Source organism: Oncorhynchus tshawytscha, linkage group LG09, assembly GCF_018296145.1.
Source record: "Oncorhynchus tshawytscha isolate Ot180627B linkage group LG09, Otsh_v2.0, whole genome shotgun sequence".
Classification (NCBI taxonomy): domain Eukaryota; kingdom Metazoa; phylum Chordata; class Actinopteri; order Salmoniformes; family Salmonidae; genus Oncorhynchus; species Oncorhynchus tshawytscha.
In genome coordinates, this window is record NC_056437.1 from 22,637,974 (window position 1) to 22,662,324 (window position 24,351).

The 24,351-nt window shown below is 43.5% G+C and overlaps 1 protein-coding gene across 3 annotated transcripts in view; it reads left to right on the top strand.

Moving 5' to 3' along the window:
• Positions 1-24,018, top strand: part of LOC112257594 (AP2-associated protein kinase 1) — a 49,024-nt gene extending 25,006 nt beyond the window's left edge. Inside the window, exons 6-21 of one of the 3 annotated variants that reach the window (XM_024431283.2) lie at positions 482-563; positions 941-1,073; positions 3,291-3,394; positions 4,164-4,258; positions 8,298-8,458; positions 10,658-10,812; positions 11,730-12,110; positions 12,579-12,715; positions 13,001-13,224; positions 13,417-13,518; positions 15,858-15,953; positions 17,830-17,934; positions 18,186-18,284; positions 19,818-19,973; positions 20,392-20,493; positions 20,884-24,018. In XM_024431283.2, the coding sequence (XP_024287051.1) occupies positions 482-563; positions 941-1,073; positions 3,291-3,394; positions 4,164-4,258; positions 8,298-8,458; positions 10,658-10,812; positions 11,730-12,110; positions 12,579-12,715; positions 13,001-13,224; positions 13,417-13,518; positions 15,858-15,953; positions 17,830-17,934; positions 18,186-18,284; positions 19,818-19,973; positions 20,392-20,493; positions 20,884-20,984 (2,233 nt within the window). In that variant the 3' untranslated portion in view covers positions 20,985-24,018. Of the gene's footprint in view, positions 1-481; positions 564-940; positions 1,074-3,290; positions 3,395-4,163; positions 4,259-8,297; positions 8,459-10,657; positions 10,813-11,729; positions 12,111-12,578; positions 12,716-13,000; positions 13,225-13,416; positions 13,519-15,857; positions 15,954-17,829; positions 17,935-18,182; positions 18,285-19,817; positions 19,974-20,391; positions 20,494-20,883 lie in introns of all 3 variants that reach the window. The other 2 variants (XM_024431281.2, XM_024431282.2) reach the window with 2 other exon arrangements.
• The last annotated feature ends 333 nt before the right edge of the window (positions 24,019-24,351 follow it).

Consider the following 24,351-nt stretch of genomic DNA (forward strand, 5'->3'; position numbering starts at 1 on the left):
GTTTGAAGGTAGGCCTTGAAATACATCCACAGGTACACCTCCAATTGACTCAAATTATGTCAATTAACCTATCAGAAGCTTCTAAAGCCATGGCATAATTTTCTGGAATTCTCCAAGCTGTTTAAAGGCACAGTCAACTGTGATACAGTGTATTATACGTGAAATAATCTGTCTGTAAACAACTGTGGGGAAAATGATGTCCTTACCGACTTGCCAAACTATAGTTTGTTAACAAGAAATTTGTGAAGTGGTTGAAAACTAGTTTTAATGACTCCAACCTAAGAGTATGTAAACTTACGACTTCAACTGTATATGCGTACCATTTCCTGCCATTTCATTTTTTTGGAAACATTTTATTTTACAGCCATAGAAAAGTCCTTTCAAAGTCCACCTGAGCCGAGCCTTTTCGAAATTAGTGTTCGTTAGATAAAGCTTATGATGTTCATCTTCCTGTTTGTGACCTTGTTCTGTTCTCTCTCAGGTACACCACTCTGTCATATCGTGCTCCTGAGATGGTAAACCTCTACAACAGCAAGATTATCACTACTAAAGCTGACATATGGGTGAGTGGATGTTGTATTTTAGATCTATGCTTTAGTCATGGTATCAGTGCCAGCTTCTGATTTGTATGGGGCTTTTTTACAATACACTTTTCAGCAATTTGTCACAGAATGCCCATGAAAATGTTATAAAATATAAATAAACTAAATGAAAACTTACAGCAAGTCTTTGGCCAGTGGCAATAGTTGGTACAGTAGGACATTTGAAAATACATATTTGTGTGGAGAAGCCTTTCCCATCTTGTTTCTCAAGGCATTTGGATGTTTGTTCTAAATGTTATATAACTTAATTAGTGTGTGTGTGTGTGTGTGTGTTGAGGCAGGTAGCCTAGAGGTTAAGAGCATTGTGTTTGTGTGGTGTGTGTGTTCCCTCCCTCCAGGCAATGGGCTGTTTGCTGTATAAGCTGTGCTACTTCACTCTACCCTTTGGGGAGAGCCAGGTGGCCATCTGTGATGGCAGTTTCACCATTCCTGACAATTCCCGCTACTCCTACGACCTGCACTGCCTCATCCGTCAGTGTTCCACCACTCACTGTATCTGCTATGAAAATTAGTGTAGACTCTACAGTGCCATTACATATTTTAGAAGTACACTATATTTACAAAAGTATGTGGAAACCCCTTCAAATTTGTGGATTCCGCTGTTTTAGCCACACCCATTGCAGACGGGTATAAAATTGAGCACACAGCCATGCAATCTCCATAGAGAAACACTGGCAGTAGAATGGCCTTACTGAAGAGCTTAGTGACGTTCAACGTGGCACCGTCATAGGATACCACCTTTCCACCAAGTCAGTTTGTTAAATGTTTGCCATGCAAGAGCTGTAAGCTGTGTTATTGTGAATTAGAAACGTTTAAGAGCAACAATGGCTCAGCCTTGAAGCGCTAGGCAACACAAGCTCACAGAACGGGACTGCTGAAGCGAATCGTGTTTAAAAATCGTCTGTGCTCCATTGCAACACTCACTACCGAGTTCCAAACTGTCTCTGAATGTAACATCAGCACAAAGCTGTTCGTCAGGGGCCTCATGAAATGGGTTTCCATGGCCGAGCAGCCGCACACAAGCCTAAGATCACCATGCCCAATGCCGAGCGTCGGCTGGAGGGTTGTAAAGCTCGCCACCATTAAGGCAGTGGATACACATTCTCTGGAGTGATGAGTTATGCTCCACCATTTGGCAGTCCAACGGACTAATCTGGGTTTGGCGATGCCAGGAGAACGCTACCTGCGCCAATGTGTAGTGCCAACTGTAAATTTTGGTGGAGGAGGAATAATGGTCTGTTTTTCATGGTTCGGGCTAGGCCCCTTAGTTCTGGTGAAGGGAAATCTTAATGCTATAGTATAAAATCAAATCAAATTGTATTAGTCACATGCGCCGAATACAACTGGTGTAGACCTTACAGTGAAATGCTTACTTACGAGGCCCAACAATGCAGTTTAAAAAAATACGAATAAGAAATACTAGTAAGAAGTAAATAAAGAGCAGCAGTAAAATAACAATGGCGAGACTATATACAGGGGCGTTTCGGTACAGATTCAATGTGCGGGGGCACCGGTTAGTTGAGGTAATATGTAAATGTAGGCAGTGGTTTTAAAGTGACTGCATAGATGATAACAACAGAGAGTAGCAGCGGTGTAAATGAGGGGGGGATGCAAATTGTCTGGGTAGCCATTTAACTATTTACCGGTCTTGTTAAGAAATCTCATTACTTGGGGGTAGAAGCTGTTTAGATGCCTCTTGGACCTAGACTTGGCACTCTGGTACCGCTTGCTGTGCAGTAGCAGAGAGAACAGTCTCTGACTAGGGTGCCTGGATTCTTTGACAATTTTTAGGGCCTTCCTCTGACACCGCCTGGTGTAGAAGTCCTGGATGGCATGAAGATTGGCCCCGGTGATGTTCTGGGCCGTTCGCACTACCCTCTGTAGTGCCTTCAGATCGGAGGCCAAGCAGTTGCCATACCAGGAAGTGATGCAACCAGTGATGCAACCATGCTCTTGATGGTGCAGCTGTAGAGCCTTTTGAGGATCTGAGGACCCATGCCAAATCTTTTCAGTCTCCTGAGGGGGGATAGGTTTTGTCTTACCCTCTTCAAGACTGTCTTGACCCTCTAGACATTTCTGAATTATTCTAGACGATTGTGTGATTCTAACTTGGTGCAACAGTTTGGGGAGGGCCCTTTCCTGTTTCAGCATGACAATGCCCCCGTGCACAAAGCAAGGTCTATACAGAAATGTTTTGTTGAGATTGGTGTGGAAGAACTTGACTGGCCTACACAGAGCCCTGACCTCAATCCCATTGAACACCTTTTGGATGATTTGGAACGCCGACTATGAGCCAGGCCAAATCGCTCAACATTAGTGCACGACCTCACTAATGATATTGTGGCTGAATGGAAGCAAGTCCCCCCAGCAATGTTCCAACATCTAGTGGACAGCCTTAACCAGAAGAGTGGAGGCTGTTATAGCAGCAAAGGGGGAACCATCTCCATATTAATGCCCATGATTTTGGAATGAGATGTTCGATGAGCAGGTGTCCACATACTTTTGTTCACTTAGTCTATATAGTATCAGTTCTGTACAACATGTTACCTCTTCATCTAACCATGCTTAATCTACCCATTGTGGGATAGCCAGTGTGTTGCTTTTGTCTCTTATGTTGTGGTTTGATTGGTGTCTCACTTTTTCTCTCTCATTTCCACCTCTCCTTCTCATTTTGCTGGTGTTTGTCAGGGTACATGCTGGAGCCCGACCCTGACAAAAGACCTGACATCTACCAGGTGTCCTACTTTGCTTTTAAACACGCTCGTCGGGACTGCCCTGTTCAGAATGTTAAGGTCAGTCTTTCTCTGCTTTGCGGAAAGTCTACACTGAGTTTTCAAAACATTAGGAACACCTTCCTATTATTGAGTTGCACTGCCTTTTGGCCTCAGAACAGCCTCAGTTCATTGGGGCATGGACTCTACAAGGTGTCAAACGCATTCCACAAGGATGCAGGCCCATGTTGACTCCAATGCTTCCCACAGTTGTGTGAAGTTGGCTGGGTGTCCTTTGATTGGTGGACCATTCTTGAGACACAGGAAACTGTTGATTGTGAAAAACCCAGCAGTGTTGCAGTTCTTGACGCACTCAAACCAGTGCGCATGGCACCTACTACCATACCCCGCTCAAAGGCGCTTAAAACTTTTGTTTTGCCCATTCACCTTCTGAATGGCACATCTCAATTATCTCAAGGCTTAGAAATCATTCTTTAACCTGTCTCCTCCCCTTCCTCTACACTGATTTTGAAGTGGATTTAACAAGAGACATCAATAAGGGATTATAGCTTTCACCTGATTTCACCTGGTCAGTCTATGTCATGGAAAGAACAGGTGTCCTTAATGTTTTGTACACTCTGTGTATGTGGGTCAGTCAATCTCTGTGCTAGGGTGTCTCTCTCTAGTGTTTCCTGTATGTTTGTCTCTCTCTCTGCTCTGAGATTGGCCTCAGGGCCAGATCTACCAATGTTCTATTCAATCCATGCCTGAATCTAATGAATGTGCTTGTCATATGGATCCATTCCCTCCCAAATATGAATTTACAATACTTTTACCTCTAATCATATAGAACTCTCCAATTCCTGCTCAACTCCCTGAGCCAATCAAAGCCAGCGAGGCTGCTGCAGCGAAGAAGAACCAGAGCCAGACACAGAGTAAGGCCAGGTAGGTTTGTGGTGTTTGTTATACAGGGGGCTGCCTGAGTAATCTTGTAGTTGTTGTTATTATACGCAGCAGTATTGAGGCCAGTATCCATGTTTTTTTAGTTGTGTGTTCTCTGTTCTGCTTTAACATCATTCATAAGGTAATTTCATACCATTGACATCTTGTTCCAAGATGGCGTAGCAGTCAGACGTCTTTGTCTTGTCTCGTCCCATGTGTATATATCTTTTCCTTCGCATTATTTTTAATATTTTTCCTAAACCGCAACTTCAAAATACTCTCCTGCAACCCGCCTCACCCAATGTGGTGTGGATCCTTTTTTTTCTTTCCCTAAAGTATTTCTATTTGCCTCCGAACTGGAATAACTCAACTGAAGCTAGCTAGCTACCAGCTATCAATCAGCTAACCACTGCTAGCGGTCATCAGCTAACCTTTAGCTCGGAAAGCTCTTGCCAGTTTGTACAATGCGCATCAAACCAGAGCATACCGGACCTATTTTTCTCTCTATATCACCGGAGTCCTACCACAAACTCTGAATCTTTTCATCTGGATCATCACAGCTAGCTAACCGCAACCCGGGTTGACTACTCCTGGCTAACGTTTCTGTCCCGGAACTAGCACCAACTAGCCTGGGGCTAGCCCATGCTAGACCCATCCCCCGGCTCACTCCTGGGCTACAATATCCGGACCTCTTCTACTGCCGGTACGGGGCACGGAACCCCGCCGATCCTCTATGACTGGAATACCGACATAATCTGCCCGAGGATTCCAACAGGCCCCTGAGGTGCGATGCCCGCTGAAGGCCCATTCTGCTAACCTGCTAGGCCTGCTAGCTACCTAGAGCTACCTGGAACCCTACTAACTCCACGACTGGTCTATCGACGTCACCGCACAAAGAGGCAAAAACAGACTTACCCCAATCGCGACGTCCGCTTCGGCCTACTAACTGTTATTATGTTAGTATCGGCCTGCTAACTGTCTGAATCGCCGTGTTCCCAGTCAGCCCAACCATTCACTGGACCCATATGTTCACTTGGCTACGCATGCCTCTCTCTAATATCAATATTCCTCGTCCATTACTGTCCTGGTTAGTGATTAATGTCTTATTTCACTGTAGAGCCTCTAGCCCTGCTCAATATGCCTTAGCCAACCATGTTGTCACACCTCTTACATATGCAATGACATCACCTGGTTTAAACATCTCTAGACTATATCTCTCTCATAATTTCTCAATGCCTAGGTTTACCTCCAATGTACTCACATCCTACCATAACTTTATCTGTACACTATGCCTTGAATCTATGCTATCGTGCCCAGAAACCTGATCCTTTTACTCTCTGTGACGAACGTACTAGACAGCCAGTTCGTATAGCATTTAGCCGTACCCTTATCCTTCTTCTCGTCTGTTCCTCTGGTGATGTAGAGGTTAATCCCGGTCCTGCAGTGCCTAGCTCCACTCCCCAGGTGCTCTCATTTGTTGACTAATGTAACCGTAAAAGCCTTGGTTTCATGCATGTTAACATTAGAAGCCTACTCTCTAAGTTTGTTTTACTCACTGCTTTAGCACACTCTGCCAACCTGGATGTCTTAGTCGTGTCTGAATCCTGGCTTAGGAAAACCACCAAAAACCTTGAAATCTCCATCGCTAACTATAACATTTTCAGCCAAGATAGAACCTCCAAAGGGGGTGGTGTTGCAATCTACTGCAAAGATAACCTGCAGAGTTCTGTATTACTATCCAAGTCTGTACCCAAACAAGTCGAGCTTCTACTTCTAAAAATTCACCTTTCCAGAAACAAGTCTCTCACTGTTGCCGCTTGCTATAGACCTCCCTCTGCCCCCAGCTGTGCCCTGGATACCATATGTGAATTGATTACCCCCCATCTATCTTCTGAGCTCGTGCTACTAGGTGACCTAAACTGGGACATGCTTAACACCCCGACCATCCTACAATCCAAGCTTGATGCCCTCAATCTCACATAAATAATCAATGAACCTACCAGGTACAACTCCAAATCCGTAAACACGGGCACCCTCATAGATGTTATCCTAACTAACTCGCCCTCCAAATACACCTCTGCTGTTTTCAATCAAGATCTCAGCGATCACTGCCTCATTGCCTGCATCCGTAATGGGTCTGCGACCAAACGACCACCCCTCATCACTGTCAAATGCTCCCTAAAACACTTTTGTGTGCAGGCGTTTCTAATTGACCTGGCCGGGGTATCCTGGAATGACATTGACCTCATCCCGTCAGTAGATGATGCCTGGCTATTCTTTAAAAGTGCCTTCCTCACCATCTTAAATAAGCATGCCCCATTCAAAACATTTAGAACTAGGAATAGATATAGTCCTTGGTTCACTCCAGACCTGTCTGCCCTTGACCAGCACAAAAACATCCTGTGGCGTTCTGCATTAGCATCGAATAGCCCTCGTAATATGCAACTTTTCAGGGAAGTTAGGAACAAATATACACAGGCAGTTCGGAAAGCTAAGGCTAGCTTTTTCAAACAGAAATTTGCATCCTGTAGTACTAACTCAAACAAGTTTTTGGACACTGTAAAGTCCCAGCTGCCCACTGCTCTGAGGCTAGGAAACACTGTCACCACCGATAAATCCACTATAATGGAGAATTTCAATAAGCATTTCTCTACGGCTAGCCATGCTTTACACCTGGCTACCCCTACCCCGGTCAACTGCCTGGCACCCTCTACAGCAACCCGCCAAATCCAGATAGCTGATGTTCTGAAAGCGCTGCAAAATCTGAACCACTACAAATCAGCCGGGCTAGACAATCTGGACCCTCTCTTTCTAAAATTATCTGCCGAAATTGTTGCAACCCCTAGTACTAGCCTGTTCAACCTCTCTTTTGTATCGTCTGAGATTCCCAAAGATTGGATAGCTGCTGCGGTCATCCCCCTCTTCAAAGGGGGTGACACTCTAGACCCAAACTGCTACAGACCTATATCTATCCTACCCTGTCTTTCTAAGGTCTTCGAAAGCCAAGTTAAGAAACAGATCACCGACCATTTCGAATCCCACCGTACCTTCTCCGCTATGCAATCTGGTTTCAGAGCTGGTCATGGGTGCATCTCAGCCACGCTCAAGGTTCTAAACAACATCATAACTGCCATCGATAAGAGACATTACTGTGCAGCCGTATTCATCAACCTGGCCAAGGCTTTCGACTCTGTCAGTCACCACATTATTATTCGCAGACTTGACAGGCTTGGTTTCTCAAATGATTGCCTCGCTTGGTTTACCAACTACTTCTCTGATAGAGTTCACTGTGTCAAATCGGAGGGCCTGTTGTCCGGACCTCTGGCAGTCTCTATGGGGGTGCCACAGGGTTCAATCCTCGGACCGACTCTCTTCTCTGTATACATCGATGATGTTGCTCTTGCTGCTGGTGATTCTCCGGTACACCTCAAACGCAGACGACACCATTCTGTATACTTCTGGCCTCTCTTTGGACACTGTGTTAACTAACCTCCAGACGAGCTTCAATGCCATACAACTCTCCCTCCATGGCCTCCAACTGCTCTTAAATGCAAGTAAAACTAAATGCATGCTATTCAACCGATCACTGCCCGCACCTGCTCGCCCGTCCAGCATCACTACTCTGGACGGCTCTGACTTAGAATACGTGGACAACTACAAATACCTAGGTGTCTGGTTAGACTGTAAACTCTCCTTCCAGACTCACATTAAGCATCTCCAATCCAAAATTAAATCTAGAATTTGCTTCCTATATCGCAACAAAGCATCCTTCACTCATGCTGCCAAACATACCCTCGTAAAACTGACCATCCTACCGATCCTCGACTTTGGTGATGTCATCTATAAAATAGCCTCCAACACTCTACTCAAACTGGATGCAGTCTATCACAGTGCCATCCGTTTTGTCACCAAAGCCCCATACGCTACCCACCATTGCGACCTGTATGCTCTCGTTGGTTGGCCCTCTCTTCATACTCGTCGCCAAACCCACTGGCAACAGGTTATCTACAAGTCTCACCAACTCTCACCTTTTTCCCCCCAGACTGACAGACCCCATCCCCACCACTGAGACCTCCATCACGCCCCGGCAGAGGCCCAAAGCAGGCCATGCCCAGCCCAACGCTGGAATCCTACCCATCCAGCCGGCTGCCCTCACCCCTCGCAAACGGGCCAACCTACCTGCCGGGGGGGCCCTTCCTCTTGGTATGTACCCACCCTCACTCTGCCTATTTACTGCAACTACTATGCTTGAAAATATGGAGAGTGGTACTCAGTAATGTGTTGTATTAGATTTGTCCCAAACATAACACTTTGTACTCCTGAACTTATTTAGGCTTGCCTTAACAAAGAGGTTGAATACTTACTGACTCAAGACATTTCAGCTTTTCATTTTTTATTAATAAAAATAAATAAAAAATGTATTTCCACTGACATGGCGTATTGTGTAGGTCAGTGAAAAAATATTTGTAAATTAATCCATTTTAAACTCAGGTTGTAACACAATAGCATCTAAGTCTGTGAATACTTTCTGAAGGCACTGTAGCTACTCAAGAGATAAACAGAAGTGACTGAGGTAGATTCTCTACCCTAATGGCAATAGCTAAGTTGGAGAAAATGGAAGTAAATTAAGATGGCGGACAGTGGGCACTAGCCATGATAAATAAATGTATGCCTAAGTGGGCATGTAACCAAATAAGCTAGCTAGTTAACATCGAGCTGGACCTGCACTGACCTAAAACAGTTGTTTTGCCCTCTTTTCTCTGTAACTCAAAGAAATGCCTCTTTGGGTGCAAACTGTTCAGAACATACCAGCCAAATTTGGTTGAATTATTACAAAAATTCGATCTTAGTTATATTTAGTCAAACATTATATGGCTCTCTTTAGAAACAAATGACTGGTATTCTTAGAATGTCTCTCAACAGTTTCATCTAATGAGGTCTTGCCAGTGATGTACAGTGCCTTGCGAAAGTAATCGCCCCCCTTGAACTTTGCGACCTTTTGCCACATTTCAGGCTTCAAACATAAAGATATAAAACTGTATTTTTTTGTGAAGAATCAACAACAAGTGGGACACAATCATGAAGTGGAACGACATTTATTGGATATTTCAAACTTTTTTAACAAATCAAAAACTGAAAAATTGGGCGTGCAAAATTATTCAGCCCCCTTAAGTTAATACTTTGTAGCGCCACCTTTTGCTGCGATTACAGCTGTAAGTCGCTTGGGGTATGTCTCTATCAGTTTTGCACATCGAGAGACTGAAATTTTTTCCCATTCCTCCTTGCAAAACAGCTCGAGCTCAGTGAGGTTGGATGGAGAGCATTTGTGAACAGCAGTTTTCAGTTCTTTCCACAGATTCTCGATTGGATTCAGGTCTGGACTTTGACTTGGCCATTCTAACACCTGGATATGTTTATTTTTGAACCATTCCATTGTAGATTTTGCTTTATGTTTTGGATCATTGTCTTGTTGGAAGACAAATCTCTGTCCCAGTCTCAGGTCTTTTGCAGACTCCATCAGGTTTTCTTCCAGAATGGTCCTGTAATTTGGCTCCATCCATCTTCCCATCAATTTTAACCATCTTCCCTGTCCCTGCTGAAGAAAAGCAGGCCCAAACCATGATGCTGCCACCACCATGTTTGACAGTGGGGATGGTGTGTTCAGGGTGATGAGCTGTGTTGCTTTTACGCCAAACATAACGTTTTGCATTGTTGCCAAAAAGTTCAATTTTGGTTTCATCTGACCAGAGCACCTTCTTCCACATGTTTGGTGTGTCTCCCAGGTGGCTTGTGGCAAACTTTAAACGACACTTTTTATGGATATCTTTAAGAAATGGCTTTCTTCTTGCCACTCTTCCATAAAGGCCAGATTTGTGCAATATACGACTGATTGTTGTCCTATGGACAGAGTCTCCCACCTCAGCTGTAGATCTCTGCAGTTCATCCAGAGTGATCATGGGCCTCTTGGCTGCATCTCTGATCAGTCTTCTCCTTGTATGAGCTGAAAGTTTAGAGGGACGGCCAGGTCTTGGTAGATTTGCAGTGGTCTGATACTCCTTCCATTTCAATATTATCGCTTGCACAGTGCTCCTTGGGATGTTTAAAGCTTGGGAAATCTTTTTGTATCCAAATCCGGCTTTAAACTTCTTCACAACAGTATCTCGGACCTGCCTGGTGTGTTCCTTGTTCTTCATGATGCGTGTCCCACTTGTTGTGTCCCACTTGTTGTTGATTCTTCACAAAAAATTCAGTTTTATATCTTTATGTTTGAAGCCTGAAATGTGGCAAAAGGTCGCAAAGTTCAAGGGGGCCGAATACTTTCGCAAGGCACTGTATATAGCATGCAATATATTTTCTTAGTTTCATGGCTTGTATAGTAACCATATTCTGTATTCCTTGCAGGAGTGAACTTAAACCTTGCCCAGCAAGCGGCAGCCCTCCAATCACAGAAGGCACAGAAGGCACTTCAGCCAGCGACCGGCCAATCACATAACCCTCCCAGTGAGGCAACACCCCAGCTGGGTGGAAAGCCCCAGGCTGGTGCTCAGCAGAAGCAGGTAAACTCAGGCAGCCAGCTAACACCCAAACCCACAGCCATACTACCCTGCATCCCACTCCTGGCTTCTCTCTGAAGCTAAGCAGGGTTGGGTCTGGTCGATCCTTGGATGGGAGACCAGGGGCTGTTTGTATCATGTGTCTCAGAATAGGAGTGCTGATCTAGGTTTCTGCTGCAAAAATAACTGCCATCACCAGGTGGGGGTGGATGACGTATCTTCTGAGCATCTGGAAGCCTTTAATGAATCTAATCAATTACAGTACAAAACCCTGCAAGTTTAAAAAAAAGGATTTAAGTGGGTTAATATAATTATGGTTATTAGCAACAACAACAAAAAAAATCTAAAGAAAATGTTCCTCTTTACCCTCTAACGGGTCTGGTAAAATTTATTTCAAAGAAATATAGCTAATTTATTTCATAGGATTTTGTTGCTTAGTGACAAAGCCACTTATGCCAGCTGTAAAGTGCCATCTGTGTTACAAGCTGCTGCCTCAGGGTTGGGTTATTGTTCAGCCAACCTTTGTATAGACTGTCATCATGGAACAAGCTTAGATAAGTAGGTCATTGAAGTGCAGGAAACTCTTGACCAAACAGAGAAGAAATGTGCATTAGGGAGGAAATTGGATGGAAAAAAACATTACAACACAATTGCACCCCATTATATTTTCCTGGGATTACATTTTTTACAGTCTCCTCCTATTGCAACAATTGGTTCTTAGTTTTTAGGTAGGTAAGACAGTTTTACGGTATACCGGTATATAATTCTGTGTGAAAAAGTGAAGTGTTATGCAGGTGAACCCATGATAACAGCCACATGCGTTCTTAGTGGCACACTGTGTTGTCTGTGTGTGAAGCAGCTTTGTTTTCGTTGTCTCGTTTTTTTGACACTGTGTGCTGTCCTACGTCTTTGTGTGGTAGCCAGGACAGTTGCAGCAGCAGCCTATCGAAGCAGTGGGAGGAGTCCCACCTGTGCAGACCATGGCGGAGGCCCCGAGCACCCCTCAACAGGCCTTGCCTCCCCCGATGGCCAGTCCTTCCCCTCAGAAGGCCCAGGCTCCGTCCAGCCCAGCCCCACCCAAAGCCCCAGCACGTCGTAAGCAGGCCAGCCAGAGCCAGGCCCAGCAGCAACCATCTGCTCAGCCTACTCCAGCCCATCCTTCAGCTGCACAGCAGCCTACAGCTCGTCAGCAACCAGTTCCTCAACAACCAGTTGCCCAGCAACCAGTAGCTCAGACCGAAGAGGCCCAGACCCAGTCCACTCCTGCCGAGACCAGTCACAACACAGCTGAGACTGAGACGGTAACATACCTGCAGCCTGCACCGCGTCTGCTCCCTGAGCTGTCAGACACACTCAAAGCCTGCTTGAAAATGACATCAGGCCATCCATTGTTCCACCCAGCCATCTATCGTCATGTCAATGCCATCAGCCTTCATCATTTTGATGTCTTTCAGTTTTGCTCGTTAGTGTTGTTCTCTCAGTAACTTGAAAAACTCTGCAACATTGTGAATGTTTGAATGACCCTCATTTCTGTGTGATAGCCTTTTTTTCCCTGTCTGTTTTTCACTTCATTTTACTTTGTTTCCCTCATTTTCTTTAGTGTTGTTTGTATTTGGCATTGAAAGTAAATCATTAGTGAGTGTTTTTGGGATTTGTTATTTTTCATGAGTCGTCCTCTGTTTAATTCTTCTCCCTTCAGTTAGACTGTGAGATCTGTATTGTTTATATTATATTTCTTCTTATATTTCCTCTCTCTTTCTCTGTCCAAGACTCCACACCACTCTCCAAAGACAGCAGAGCTCACCCCGAGTAACGTTACCCAGAATGCAGTCGGTGGGCTACCTGGAAGTGACTTCAGCCTACTACTGCAAGAGGCCACAGCAGAGGATGACCTCAACCAGTTAATGTAAGATATGCATGACATCATCACCAGAAATATCATCCTTAGTTAAATATGTCTAGTTTTCAATGTGTAATAAAAAGCATGAGCTGGCGCACACCCACTGAAAATTATTTTCTGTAGAGGTGCGGACTAACAACGAATAAACTGTAAACTATAAAAATAAATAGAGTCGCACACTCTATATATCAACTCCTAGTATTGAATTGGGTAAACCACCAACGTTTTGGCATCACTGCTTCAGTGTGTAACAACAAGTTGACCTCTTTCGGCATTTGTGTGTTTTTCCAGATCTGTCGGTACATCTCCACCAAATTCCACCCGGTCCCTTCAGCAGAGTGTGTGTGAACCAGCACAAGACGGCAACTTTGCTGCCTTTGCCCATTCCCCTACCCCTGGCCCTGCCACCGGTTCCCCCACGCAGCCCGCCTGGAACCCTTTTGGTGATGATGACTTCTCCAATCTCAGTGCAGAGCAACTGATTAACAAAGACCTGGTTGATGAACAGGCTGATGGTGAGGCTGTTTGTGTGTGTGGACATGTGTGTGTGTGTTGCACACACAACGGAATACTGTGTGTTTTCAGATAGGTGAAGAGAGAGGTGCTAAAAATACACCCGTAGACCTCATTTCTAACATATCCTCTGCTGTAATCGTATTTCCAATCAGATAAAGCTGTATCATTCACTTTGACCTTATCGCTATTAGACGTGGCTGCAGAAGCAGAGGTGGAGACGGCCCCCACAGAGGAACTGATACCTGGCCTGCTGGAGGTCTCATCCCCTAGGGAAACCACCCCCCAACCTGCTGGTGAGACCCTTCTCATCTCCATCACTCATAGTGGTTCAGTCCTCTCTGGCTCAGTCAGTAGAGACTGGTGCTTGCAACGCCAAGGGTTGTGGGTTCAATTCCCACTGGGGCCACCCATACCTAAAATGTATGCATGCGCGACTAAGTCTGCAAAATGGCATATATGGCATATATTAATATTATATTAATCTTCCTACAGTATACAGTGCATTCGGAAAGTATTCAGACCCTTCGACCATTTCCACATTTTGTTATGTTACAGCCTAAAAATGTATTAAAGTCGATGGCTTGATAGTTTTTGCAGACCACACAGCCGTCATACCACTCAGGAAGGAGACGCGTTCTGTCTCCTAGAGATGAACGTACTTTGGTGCGAAAAGTGCAAATCAATCCCAGAACAACACCATAGGACCGTGTGAAGATGCTGGAGGAAACAGGTACGAAAGTATCTATATCTACAGTAAAACGAGTCCTATATCGACATAACTTGAAAGCCCACTCAGCAAGGAAGAAGCCACTGCTCCAAAACCGCCATAAAAAAGCCAAACTACGGTTTGCGTCTGCACACGGGGACAAAGATCGTACTTTTTGGAGAAATGTCCTCTGGTCTGATGAAACAAAAATATAACTGTTTCGCCATTATGACCATCGTTATGTTTGGAGGAAAAGGGGGGAGGGGGCTTGCAAGCCGAAGAACAAAATCCCAATCGTGAAGCACGGGGGTGGCAACATCATGGTGTGGGGGTGATTTGCTACAGGAGGGACTGGTGCACTTCACAAAATAGATGGCATCATGAGGTAGGAAAATTATGTGGATATATTGAAGCAACATCTCAAGACATCAGTCAGGAAGTTAAAGCTTGGTCGCAAATGGGTCTTCCAAATGGACAATGACCCCAAGCATACTTCCAAAGTTGTGGCAAAATGGCTTAAGGACAACAAAGTCAAGGTATTGGAGTTGCCATCACAAAGCCCTGACCTCAATCCTATAGAAAATGTGTGGGCAGAACTGAAAAAGCGTGTGCGAGTAAGGAGGCCTACAAACCTGCCTCAGTTACACCAGCTCTGTCAGGAGGAATGGGCCAACATTCACCCACCTTATTGTGGGAAGCTTGTGGAAGGCTGCCCGAAAGTTTGACCCAAGTTAAACAATTTAAACGCAATGCTACCAAATACTAATTGAGTGTATGTAAACTTCTGACCCACTGGGAATGTGATGAAAGAAATATAAGCCCAAATAAATCATTCGCTACTCGCTACTATTATTCTGACACTTCACATTCTTAAAATAAAGTGGTGATCCTAACTGACCTAAGACAGGGAAGTTTTACTAGGATTAAATGTCAGGAGTTGTGAAAAACTGAGTTTAAATGTATTTGGCTAAGTTGTATGTAAACTTCTGACTGTAGGTTCACACACTTTTTTATTTCCTCATCGACTATTGGCACTCCAGGTGTGTGCCTTTCCAAATCATGTCCAATCAATTGAATTGTCCCCAGGTAAACTCCAATGAAGTTGTAGAAACATCTCAAGGATGATCAATAGAAACAGGATGCCCCTGAGATTAATTTTAGAGTCTCATAGCAAAGGCTCTGAATACTTATTGATGTAAATAAGCTATTTCTGTTTTTTTTTTACTGTATATACAATAAAAAAAATGTTATGTGGGCTATTGTGTGTAGTTTAATGAGGGGGAAAAAATGAATCAATTTTAGAGTAAGACTGTCATGTAACAAAAAGTCAGTGTCTGAATACTTTCCGAATACGCTGTATCTCTCAGATATTCCCATAGCTCCCCTTCCTTTGTTCTTCCTTTAGCAATCAGATCCTCCATTCTCCATTACAATCATCTCCAGTGACACACCCATAGAAATCCTATAATTCACTATTCTATATGTCATACTATGGACTTAGGAAGGAACTCTGTTACTCCTCCACTCTCCAACCAAGGTGCAGGAACTGAGGAGCTACTGAAATGAAGAGAAAGTTCAGCAACTCTTGGAGGACAGGAGAAGTTCATAAAAGTGCATATTTTTTCCTGCTGAGTGAATGGTCCTCTGTGACCTCATCAGTAGCAATCTGAACTCTAAGCTCAGCAGAAATCCCTTTCTGAAAGCTTTCATTAACTCTGCGTGCTCAAAATCCTTAGCTAGCTAGCCATTTAATGGGATGTCTTCACTGAATAACTGGCCAAGAAAACACTGTGTCTTTGCCTTGAACTATCCATGCCCAATCATCTCTACTTATCAGATGCAGATGGACAACATGCCATGCTTTGTGTATCTCTGCAGTGTTCATTAGTGTATGTCTGTTTTGTTGTCTTTTCTCTGCTGCACCAGTAGAGCAATCTGAAGACATCCTTGGACTGGATACAGGAGAGTCTTTGTTGACTGTTCTGGTCCCTTTCAGCACCCTAGCACTCTCAGACACTCCAGGTAAGGTTGTGTCCCTTTTTATTTCTAAAAGTACACTTCAAATCACTTACCCCACATAGAGCATCAACACGACATACTGAGATGCTGCATTCGTAAATCCACTCTGGAAATCTACTCCGAGTTCAGAGCACTCAGGTTTGAGAGTGCCAGAGTGCAGAATAACTGATGCATTTACGAAAACATGTCATGCCTGTTGTTTTTGACAGCTGCCAGTAAACATCAGGCTGAAAAACAAACGCACCCTTGGAATCCACACACAATTACTGTTCCTTAGTGGTCATGGCAACGTTTGGCTGTTTTAGTAAGTGGTTGTCAAAAACCATTCCAAGCCTAATCTTCTTTTAATTAAGTCAAAAATGGAGCTCAAAAATAATGCAGTACTTCATGTTGTAACGTGTGGGATATTGCTCTAAGAAAGCCAAAGTACTGGTAATCATGTTGCTAGCAGTGATGTACAGTGCTCTCTTTCCCAAGTTAAAGGGGCTAGAGTGGACTTGTGCTGTGCCTTGGTCCATGACATAACTGTAAGTACAGAGTGGAGAGGCAGGAAGAGAGCAGATGTGTGCATGTGTTGTGTTGGGAGATGACCTGGTGTGTAGAGTGGTCTTTAGGGGGAACCCCAGATAGTGGATGTAGCTACTAGACAGCTCTCTCTGTGTAACTGTGTTATGCATCTGGTGTGAAAATAACGTTTAGGGTTTGGTGGCTGTGTGAACAAACGTCTCGATGTATGCAAGATATTCTAATCGCTTGATAACTGGGTTGTTGGAATGTGATGGAAAGTTGACCTTGTTGGATAACTTTTCTTCAAAGAGAACGGTTCCACTGCAAACAGTTTCTCTGCTTGAGGTGAACCTTTCATTCATCTGTAAGGTGCTATTTTCTTTATTTAGCTATATTCTAATGTGTCTCTCTCAGATTCTTTGTCTTAATGTCATTCTTCAGCCATTCTGTTATTATCTTTGTCTTATTCATCTGTAATTCAATTTATCCCCAACCTCTTTCATTTCCCAATTTTCTCATTCCCTCCATCTCTGTTTTGTTTAAGCTACTGGTACGTAAAAAAAAAATCTATGGTTTTAGTTGCATTTCTTATATTATTGATTACAAAACCCTTGAAAGCTAATGTAAAGGTCGATAGCTTCATTAAACAATTGAATACCGTTCCAGTTCCTTAAGGCTAATATTGATGAAAATAATATCAATGGTTATAATGTAAATACCATGGCAGGTTATCTCCATGGGGGCTGTCAATCACTTCTGACTGGAAAGCTGCACTTGATAAACAAACATTAAATAAACAACATCTCAGCCGTATCAGGTTATTTGGAACTAGGATACACTATTGGCCAGTAAATATAAATTAATCAGCAATGTTTAATGTTTGCTCCCCATGAACTAGGAAACGGGCCTTAACGACATGAGTGGGTTGAGTGGTTATAGTTGTAGTACAACAGCTTATCTGTATAGGCCTATATGTAAGCAATAAATAAGGACGTTCTGTACATTCTCTGAAAGTAATAGATGACACAGGCTTGGAGGACGTGCAGCTGAGTCCATCCACGGAGTGCATATTAGTTCCAAAAATGTACATTAGCTTATCTATATAGGCCTATATTTGTGAAAATGTATACGATATTGTGGTCTCTGTCCTTGCATCACGTTATGTGCTGGAGGCTCAGCTGTACCATCATTTTCCCTCTTCTCTCTCTTCCTTTCTTCACCCCTTTTCTCCATCCTCACAAACTCCTTAATTGCTTGACCATGTCAAATGCAGTATTTGCTAGCTAGAGTGTTGCTGCCACTCACTTTTTCTTCCTGTTCTCTCCCTTTCCATTTACTCTTCCTCGCTCTTCATTTCTCTCTGGGCCTTTAGAGAAGCTTATTGAGGGACTGAAGTCCCCAGATACACACCACCTGCTCCCTGACCTCCTGTCCATGGCTGATCCCTTTGGCAGAACGGTGGTGGAGGCTGTTAATGGTATGGTAAAATACTTTCACTCCTGGAGATTTCATTGCTGTACACACTTTGTTACATTTGTTTTTCCCAGTGTAAATGTTTTACCGTGGAATGCTCCATTGCAATATCCTCTGTCTGCCCTCAGTGCACCCTTTCTTCCTCTCTCCCTCTCTCTGCTTCCATTTCTCGTTCTCTTCCTCCCCATCTCCCTCTCTCTGCTTCCCCCTCTCCTCGTCTTTCTCTCTTCCTCCCTCTCTCTACATGTACAGTAGTGGGTCCAGCAGAGAACTCTCTTTTGAGTCTGGACTCTCTGATCCCTGGTCTGGAGGCTCCTGTGTCCCAGTCTGAGACAGATTCTACACTGCTTCATGGTTAGTTTCTGTCTCACAGGCAATGCGTCACACAATCTAGATGCTTCCAGAATTGAATGCCACAGTGGAAGAAGATTATTTAGATCTGACGAAACCAAAATGTTTTGGTTTCTGTTATTACTGATAATACCACCTGCCTCGACACTGGTCTTTGATCATTGTATAAGGTTTTCAGAGGACGGAGTGGAGCCAGCCCATTGAGTACAATGAGACTGTCTGATTGATATTTTGAGTGTCTGTCTACCCAGCTAACAGTTCTAGGGAGATTGAATGTAATGTTACCCGTAATGTTCCCCTAATGTGTGTCCAGTTTTCCGTTAGGGGAACATTCTATCTATGTTAGCAAAAACCTTCTGTCAACCTTTTTAACGTATTTTGGTGTGAAAGTTAGGAGAACATTCCCTTAATGTCTAGAATGTGGTTACAATGTTCTCAGAATATTCTACAACTAGATTCTAGATGCGTTTTATGGAATGTTGCAAGAACATTTGTGTCCAGTTTTCTCAGGGTTAGGAGAATATTCCATCAACATCACATCAAACATACACAGAACGTGGTTGCCATGTTTTCAGAATATAAAATATTCATGTTCTAAACACGTTTCATGAGAACGTTGCAAGAACATTCCTGTGTATCAGTTGTCAGGACGTTGCTTGATGGTCCCAAAGAAACATTCTCCCCCCAAAAATGTTTTTGTTACACATCACGCCTTGTTACTGTTGCCAAGCCCATTGAGGCCCATTGCGTGCAGATCAACCTCCACTTAGGCTACTGCTAGTAGATTGAGCACTGTGCTCAACAATGCCTGCGAAAGTGGTTTAAAATGGCTAATAATCAAAACCACAAAGCAATGTAAAACAATAAGACATGATCACTGAAAGTAACTAATCAAACATTCAAGTAGATCTACCGAATAATAACAGTTTTGGAATTGATAAAAGGAAGTTGAAACTAAGTCATTTTTTTATGCTGGACTTCATATTAGTGTTTGTGAAACACCAAAAGAATACCTCATGTTGGAAGTACTGAAAAAGCTGATGCAGATAGTTACCTCATTTTTTTATGGTTTCAAAGGAAACCTCCCCATACCCCGATTTACGGTTGGATACTTTGATGTTTAGTGCCTCTATGACCATACATTATATACTATAGCATGACATTGAGAACTATTAGGAACACACATTATTTTTCATCCCTTTTCCTTGGCGGTTACAATCTAGCTATTATGTACCTTTATTTAACTAGGCAAGTCAGTTAAGAACAAATTCTTATTTTCAATGATGGCCAAGGAACAGTGGGTTAACTGCCTGTTCAGGGGCAGAACGACCGATTTGTACCTTGTCAGCTCGGGGATATGAACTTGCAACCTTTCGGTTATTAGTCCAACGCTCTAACCACTAGGCTTCCCTGCCGCCCCATTATATTATACATGATACAGTAATATATTTTGGCCATATCCTGGAGATATCCTGAACTAAACATTCCAGTCTAACCCTTGCCCCCCCTCCCACTCCTCTGCCCTCCCTCCCACAGATCCCCTGCTTGGGGAGGACTCTCTGCTGGGTTGCTCTCTCATCTCTCCCCCTTCTAGAGCCTCCTCTCTCTCCTCTGCTCCCGCTTCTGCTGGCTCTAGGTCTGTTCTGGAAGAGTTTGACCTGGCATCTGGGGGTTCCACCCAGTTTCTGTCAGGTAAGGCTCTGTTTCCAAAATCACACGTCCATAACAAGCCCAAACTGGACCACTTAGTCCCACAATTGGAGAGGCAGAAGTGCTGCCACTTATACTTGATGTGTACCGTAGGAACAAATGGTTTGGTTCTCCCTGTTAGGAAGCTAGCTGTTCTCCCTGTTAGGAAGCTAGCTCTTCTCCCTGTGAAGAAAGACAACTACACTAGCAGGCTACTGACTTGCAGTCTAACTCTAACCCTCTGTAGTTGTGTGGCACACTGCTCTGTAACTCGCCTTATCTGCTTCCTCCTCTATCTCTCTCCCTTTCTGACATTTCTTATTCTTCCTTTATACTCTTGGTTGTGCTGCTTGCTTTACTCAATGCTTCTCCCAAACACCTTAACCTCTCCTTCCTCCTTTCTCGGCTCCATCTTCTGCAGACTCTTCTGATCTCCTGATCCCAGGCTTTGAGCCTCCACCCAGTGCAGAGACAGCCAACGAGGATGAGTTTGACCCCATCCCTGTCATGGCCTCCTCCCAAGGTAAGCCCAGTGGGCTTCCAGCCTTCAGACCAGAGGCAGGGACAGGCAGGGAGTCTCTGTCCTGTCCCACTAAGATTGCCATTCATACCTCAAACAGGGTCAGAGGGACTCTGGGATTTGATTCCAGTCAATGTCCTCAGTAGTGTATTAAACCCTGTTCCCTCTTCCCCTTGTAGATTCATCTGAGTAGCCATCCTCGCATCCTTTGTGTAGTTATTCCGTAACACTCTTAGATTGTATCTGGAGAGAAATTCCTCTTTCTGTCTTCTGTAACCTTATCTTCTCTCCCTCTTTTCCCTGGCACCTGTTCTTTCTTACTTACCTCCCTTGCTTTTCCCCCCTGCTTCGCCTTGGCCCACCTCCCTACCGCCCTCCTCTCTGTCCGGACAGTTTCAGGAGGCCACTCTCGAAGTAACAGTGGCAGCTCTGAGTCCAGCCTTCCCAGCCTGGCCCGCTCCCTGCTCATGGTGGACCAGCTCATCGACCTGTAGAGGCCGGTGGGGAGCCGGGACACTAAAGAGAGGGGGAGTGGGGGGATAGAGAGACGAGGTAGAAGTATTGATGCTGGAGAGGAAAATAGACCCCACCATTAGTCGTTACACCCCTACACCATTCATCACCAACGCTTGTTCCATGGGAACTCCTGCTGTCATTCCGAACGCACTGGGCGATAGAGTTCTAGATCCATAATCATTGTCCTGTCGGTGTTTGTCCCATCATGCCTCTGATATTGATTCCTGTCATGTCCACCACTTTTCTTCTTCCCCCCTCTGCCCTCTCATTTCATGCTCTCACAGCATTTAGGCCTATGTTCTGTTGCCTTCTGTGGTCATCATGGCAAACAAGTTCATGGCACACTGCTTCTAGCTTTTGCGTTCATGGCACCCTAACAATATAACTTTTGCTTTCACGACACACTAACTTTTTCTAGCTTTTGTATTTGTCACTCTAACTTGATCCAAGAGTTCTTCTTTCTGTAGACCAGGGTCAAATGTTTCACCATGTTTCACTCCTATCTCTCTGGTCAGTTTTGTCCTGTAAGCAACCAGATAATTCCACTCTTGTTGTTAGTAGATGTTGTTATGGTGGACAAGTAGATGTTTTGTCTCCTGCCTTTCTCCAGGGTTATATTTATATTTCACTTGGATTATTATTTGCGCACATTCGGTAACAACAATATCACAACATTGATTTCTTCTAAACATCTTGAGTTGTACTGTAGAACGTTGAAAAAATGGTTGTCTGTCTGCCAATTTAGTTTCCCACACTTCAGTGGCTGAGTTTTCAGGGATTGTGTTTTAACCCTTAGCGTGAGGTATCATAGCCGGCGTGATGGGATAGATGTCAATATCAAAAAGGACTGATTACTCCAGCAGTTGGTCCAGAGATTGAGCCTCCCAGTGGGCGCATCCTCCCAGCTGCCATTAGCAGAGGCATGGCATGTTACCAGGCATGTTACCTGTCTATGGTCAAAATGAGCTACGAAGTTATTCAAAAAAGTTATAAGTTAGCACCAACATATCTTAAGACTTTTTAAAGCCTACATTAACATAAATATGGAGCTAACAATCCCAAAGGAAGAAGCTAAGATTTAAAAACACCAGCTTGGCTCGGGACTCAGCTGCACATTGACAACATTGATGCTTTTCTAAAGCATTTGCTTGTTTTCCTCTCGTTGACCTCTCCTTAGCCTGACTATACAGACCGTCGGTCAATATCATCCCTTTCATTTCATCCTGTTTGTGCCCACGCAATCCTTTCATTCTATTCAAACATGCATTCCCACAGAAAGTCCATTCCTACTTGTACATAGATCCTATATTCCAGTAATTTATCAGCCCTACATAGTGTAAATGTATGTATATCTGCAATACCCACAGACTCTGATCCAGTGATCATACGTGTGGTTCCTCTCGTGTATAAAGTTAATGTTACAAAACATGTATGTCCTCTGTTACTCATCGGTCATCATAGCTTACATTGTGAAAAAAATATATAGAAAAGTTTATTTCAGATATAGCTAATAATAAATGTGAATATGAATAGAGTGTTAGAGAATGAATGTATGAAATTAATATCATTATAAATAAAGATTCATATATTTAAATATAATTCTTAAGATGACTATTATAGACGAATACTTTGTTTTTCCTGTGCAGCTGTGTTTTTTCCACCATATTTCTCCCCAGATTCCTATTGTGACATTATCATAACATACAGTTATGACAATCTTAGCTTTGATCTGTTGTTGAGGGTTGGGTAGGATTTCTTCTTCAAGAAGTGTCTATTAACTTGCCTTGACCTAAGGAGGGTTTTATTGCAAACAAAGTAGTTTGTTGTACATTGGGACCGCAACCCAGGGAGCTTTACCATGTCTTATACTGTACCATACTTAATCACGCTGTACAAAGGCAGAGAACTACAGTCGTTGCTGAAATAGTGCTCTACAAAGCCATGCTTTCTCCACGCAGATTTTATATTGTCAAAAAGATGCATATCGAAGCATGACCGTGTTGTTGAATGTTCTGTTCTGTTGTGTTGGTAGACAGTGTTATCATCGATGTGTGAACATACAGTAATGGAACTCCTAGCCAGTCTGACTCGTTGGATGTGATGTGATGCGGTTGTGTTGTTGTCTAACCTCGCTGCAATAAGTGACATCTACAGTGATGTTTGTGTTGACTTCGTCACATTTGAAAAGCACAGGCCCTCTTAATTAAATAGCGCTGAGTCCACTCTGTTGCCCATAGAGGAAGCCACTGTTTTTGAGAGCACATCAGTGTCTCTCTGAGTGGACCACTAGACTCAGTGATCTGACTGAATTAGAGGAAAGGAATATATTGGTTATCAGACAGAGAGGGGCAAGCACTACACAGGACTCAACACTATGACCACATACACGTCAGATCCTATGAAGATAGGAATGCTCACTATACATTTCAAGGAATTACAGATAATTGCTCTACTGCAGTTTTCCAAACAATGCATGCCAAGCAACAGCACTTATTGGCAGTATTCTAAAATTCAATGTTGTGTCACATCTATCTCAAGCTGAAGTTCACATCTTATCCCCTCCACTACTGTACAGTCTAGTCATCTGCAGATACTCATGAGGCTATTGACCTATGCAATCTTTGCTTCTTCCTGTAGACACCACTGTGCTGTTGTTCTTGGTAAAGGTCTTGTCCTCCAGGTAGTTCAACTTGTGTTGTTGTGAAAAAGACATCCTTCATGTTGCCCAGTTGTTTTTGCCAAAAGTGGAAAAAGCTGTTTCTGATGACCATTGTTCTCCTGAATGTTCTGGATCTCTGTCCGTCTATATGACACCTAATCCCTCTGAATGTTCTGGATCTCTGTCCGTCTATATGACACCTAATCCCTCTGAATGTTCTGGATCTCTGTCCGTCTATATGACACCTAATCCTGCGTCAGCGCAGTCATTTCTGTGTGCACCTTCTATTTTTGTGAGATAACTAAAGAATTACAAAGAAAGGGATGTTGAATAAACATATACATGTGAATGTACTTTTGTTTTGACTATTGATTGAGTGACTGAAGGGAGTTGATTGCTGAGAATTTGACCCTGTCATGGTAGTCATGTGGTTAACGTGATTTATTGGCAGACAGATTGATTCAGATGGAGAGGGGCGACACATTTAGCTAGCTGTTATCTTTTAGACACTCACTTCTACTAATGGGGATCCTTAATAAATACAAATAAATACAAATACTCAAGTACAATCAATTAAATCATGTACTGTGAATTAATCACAACTTATTATCATCTTATTTACATATGTGCAGAGGTTTAATTACATTTGGGGGATGACATTGAGTAGATTTCATACTCATTATGCA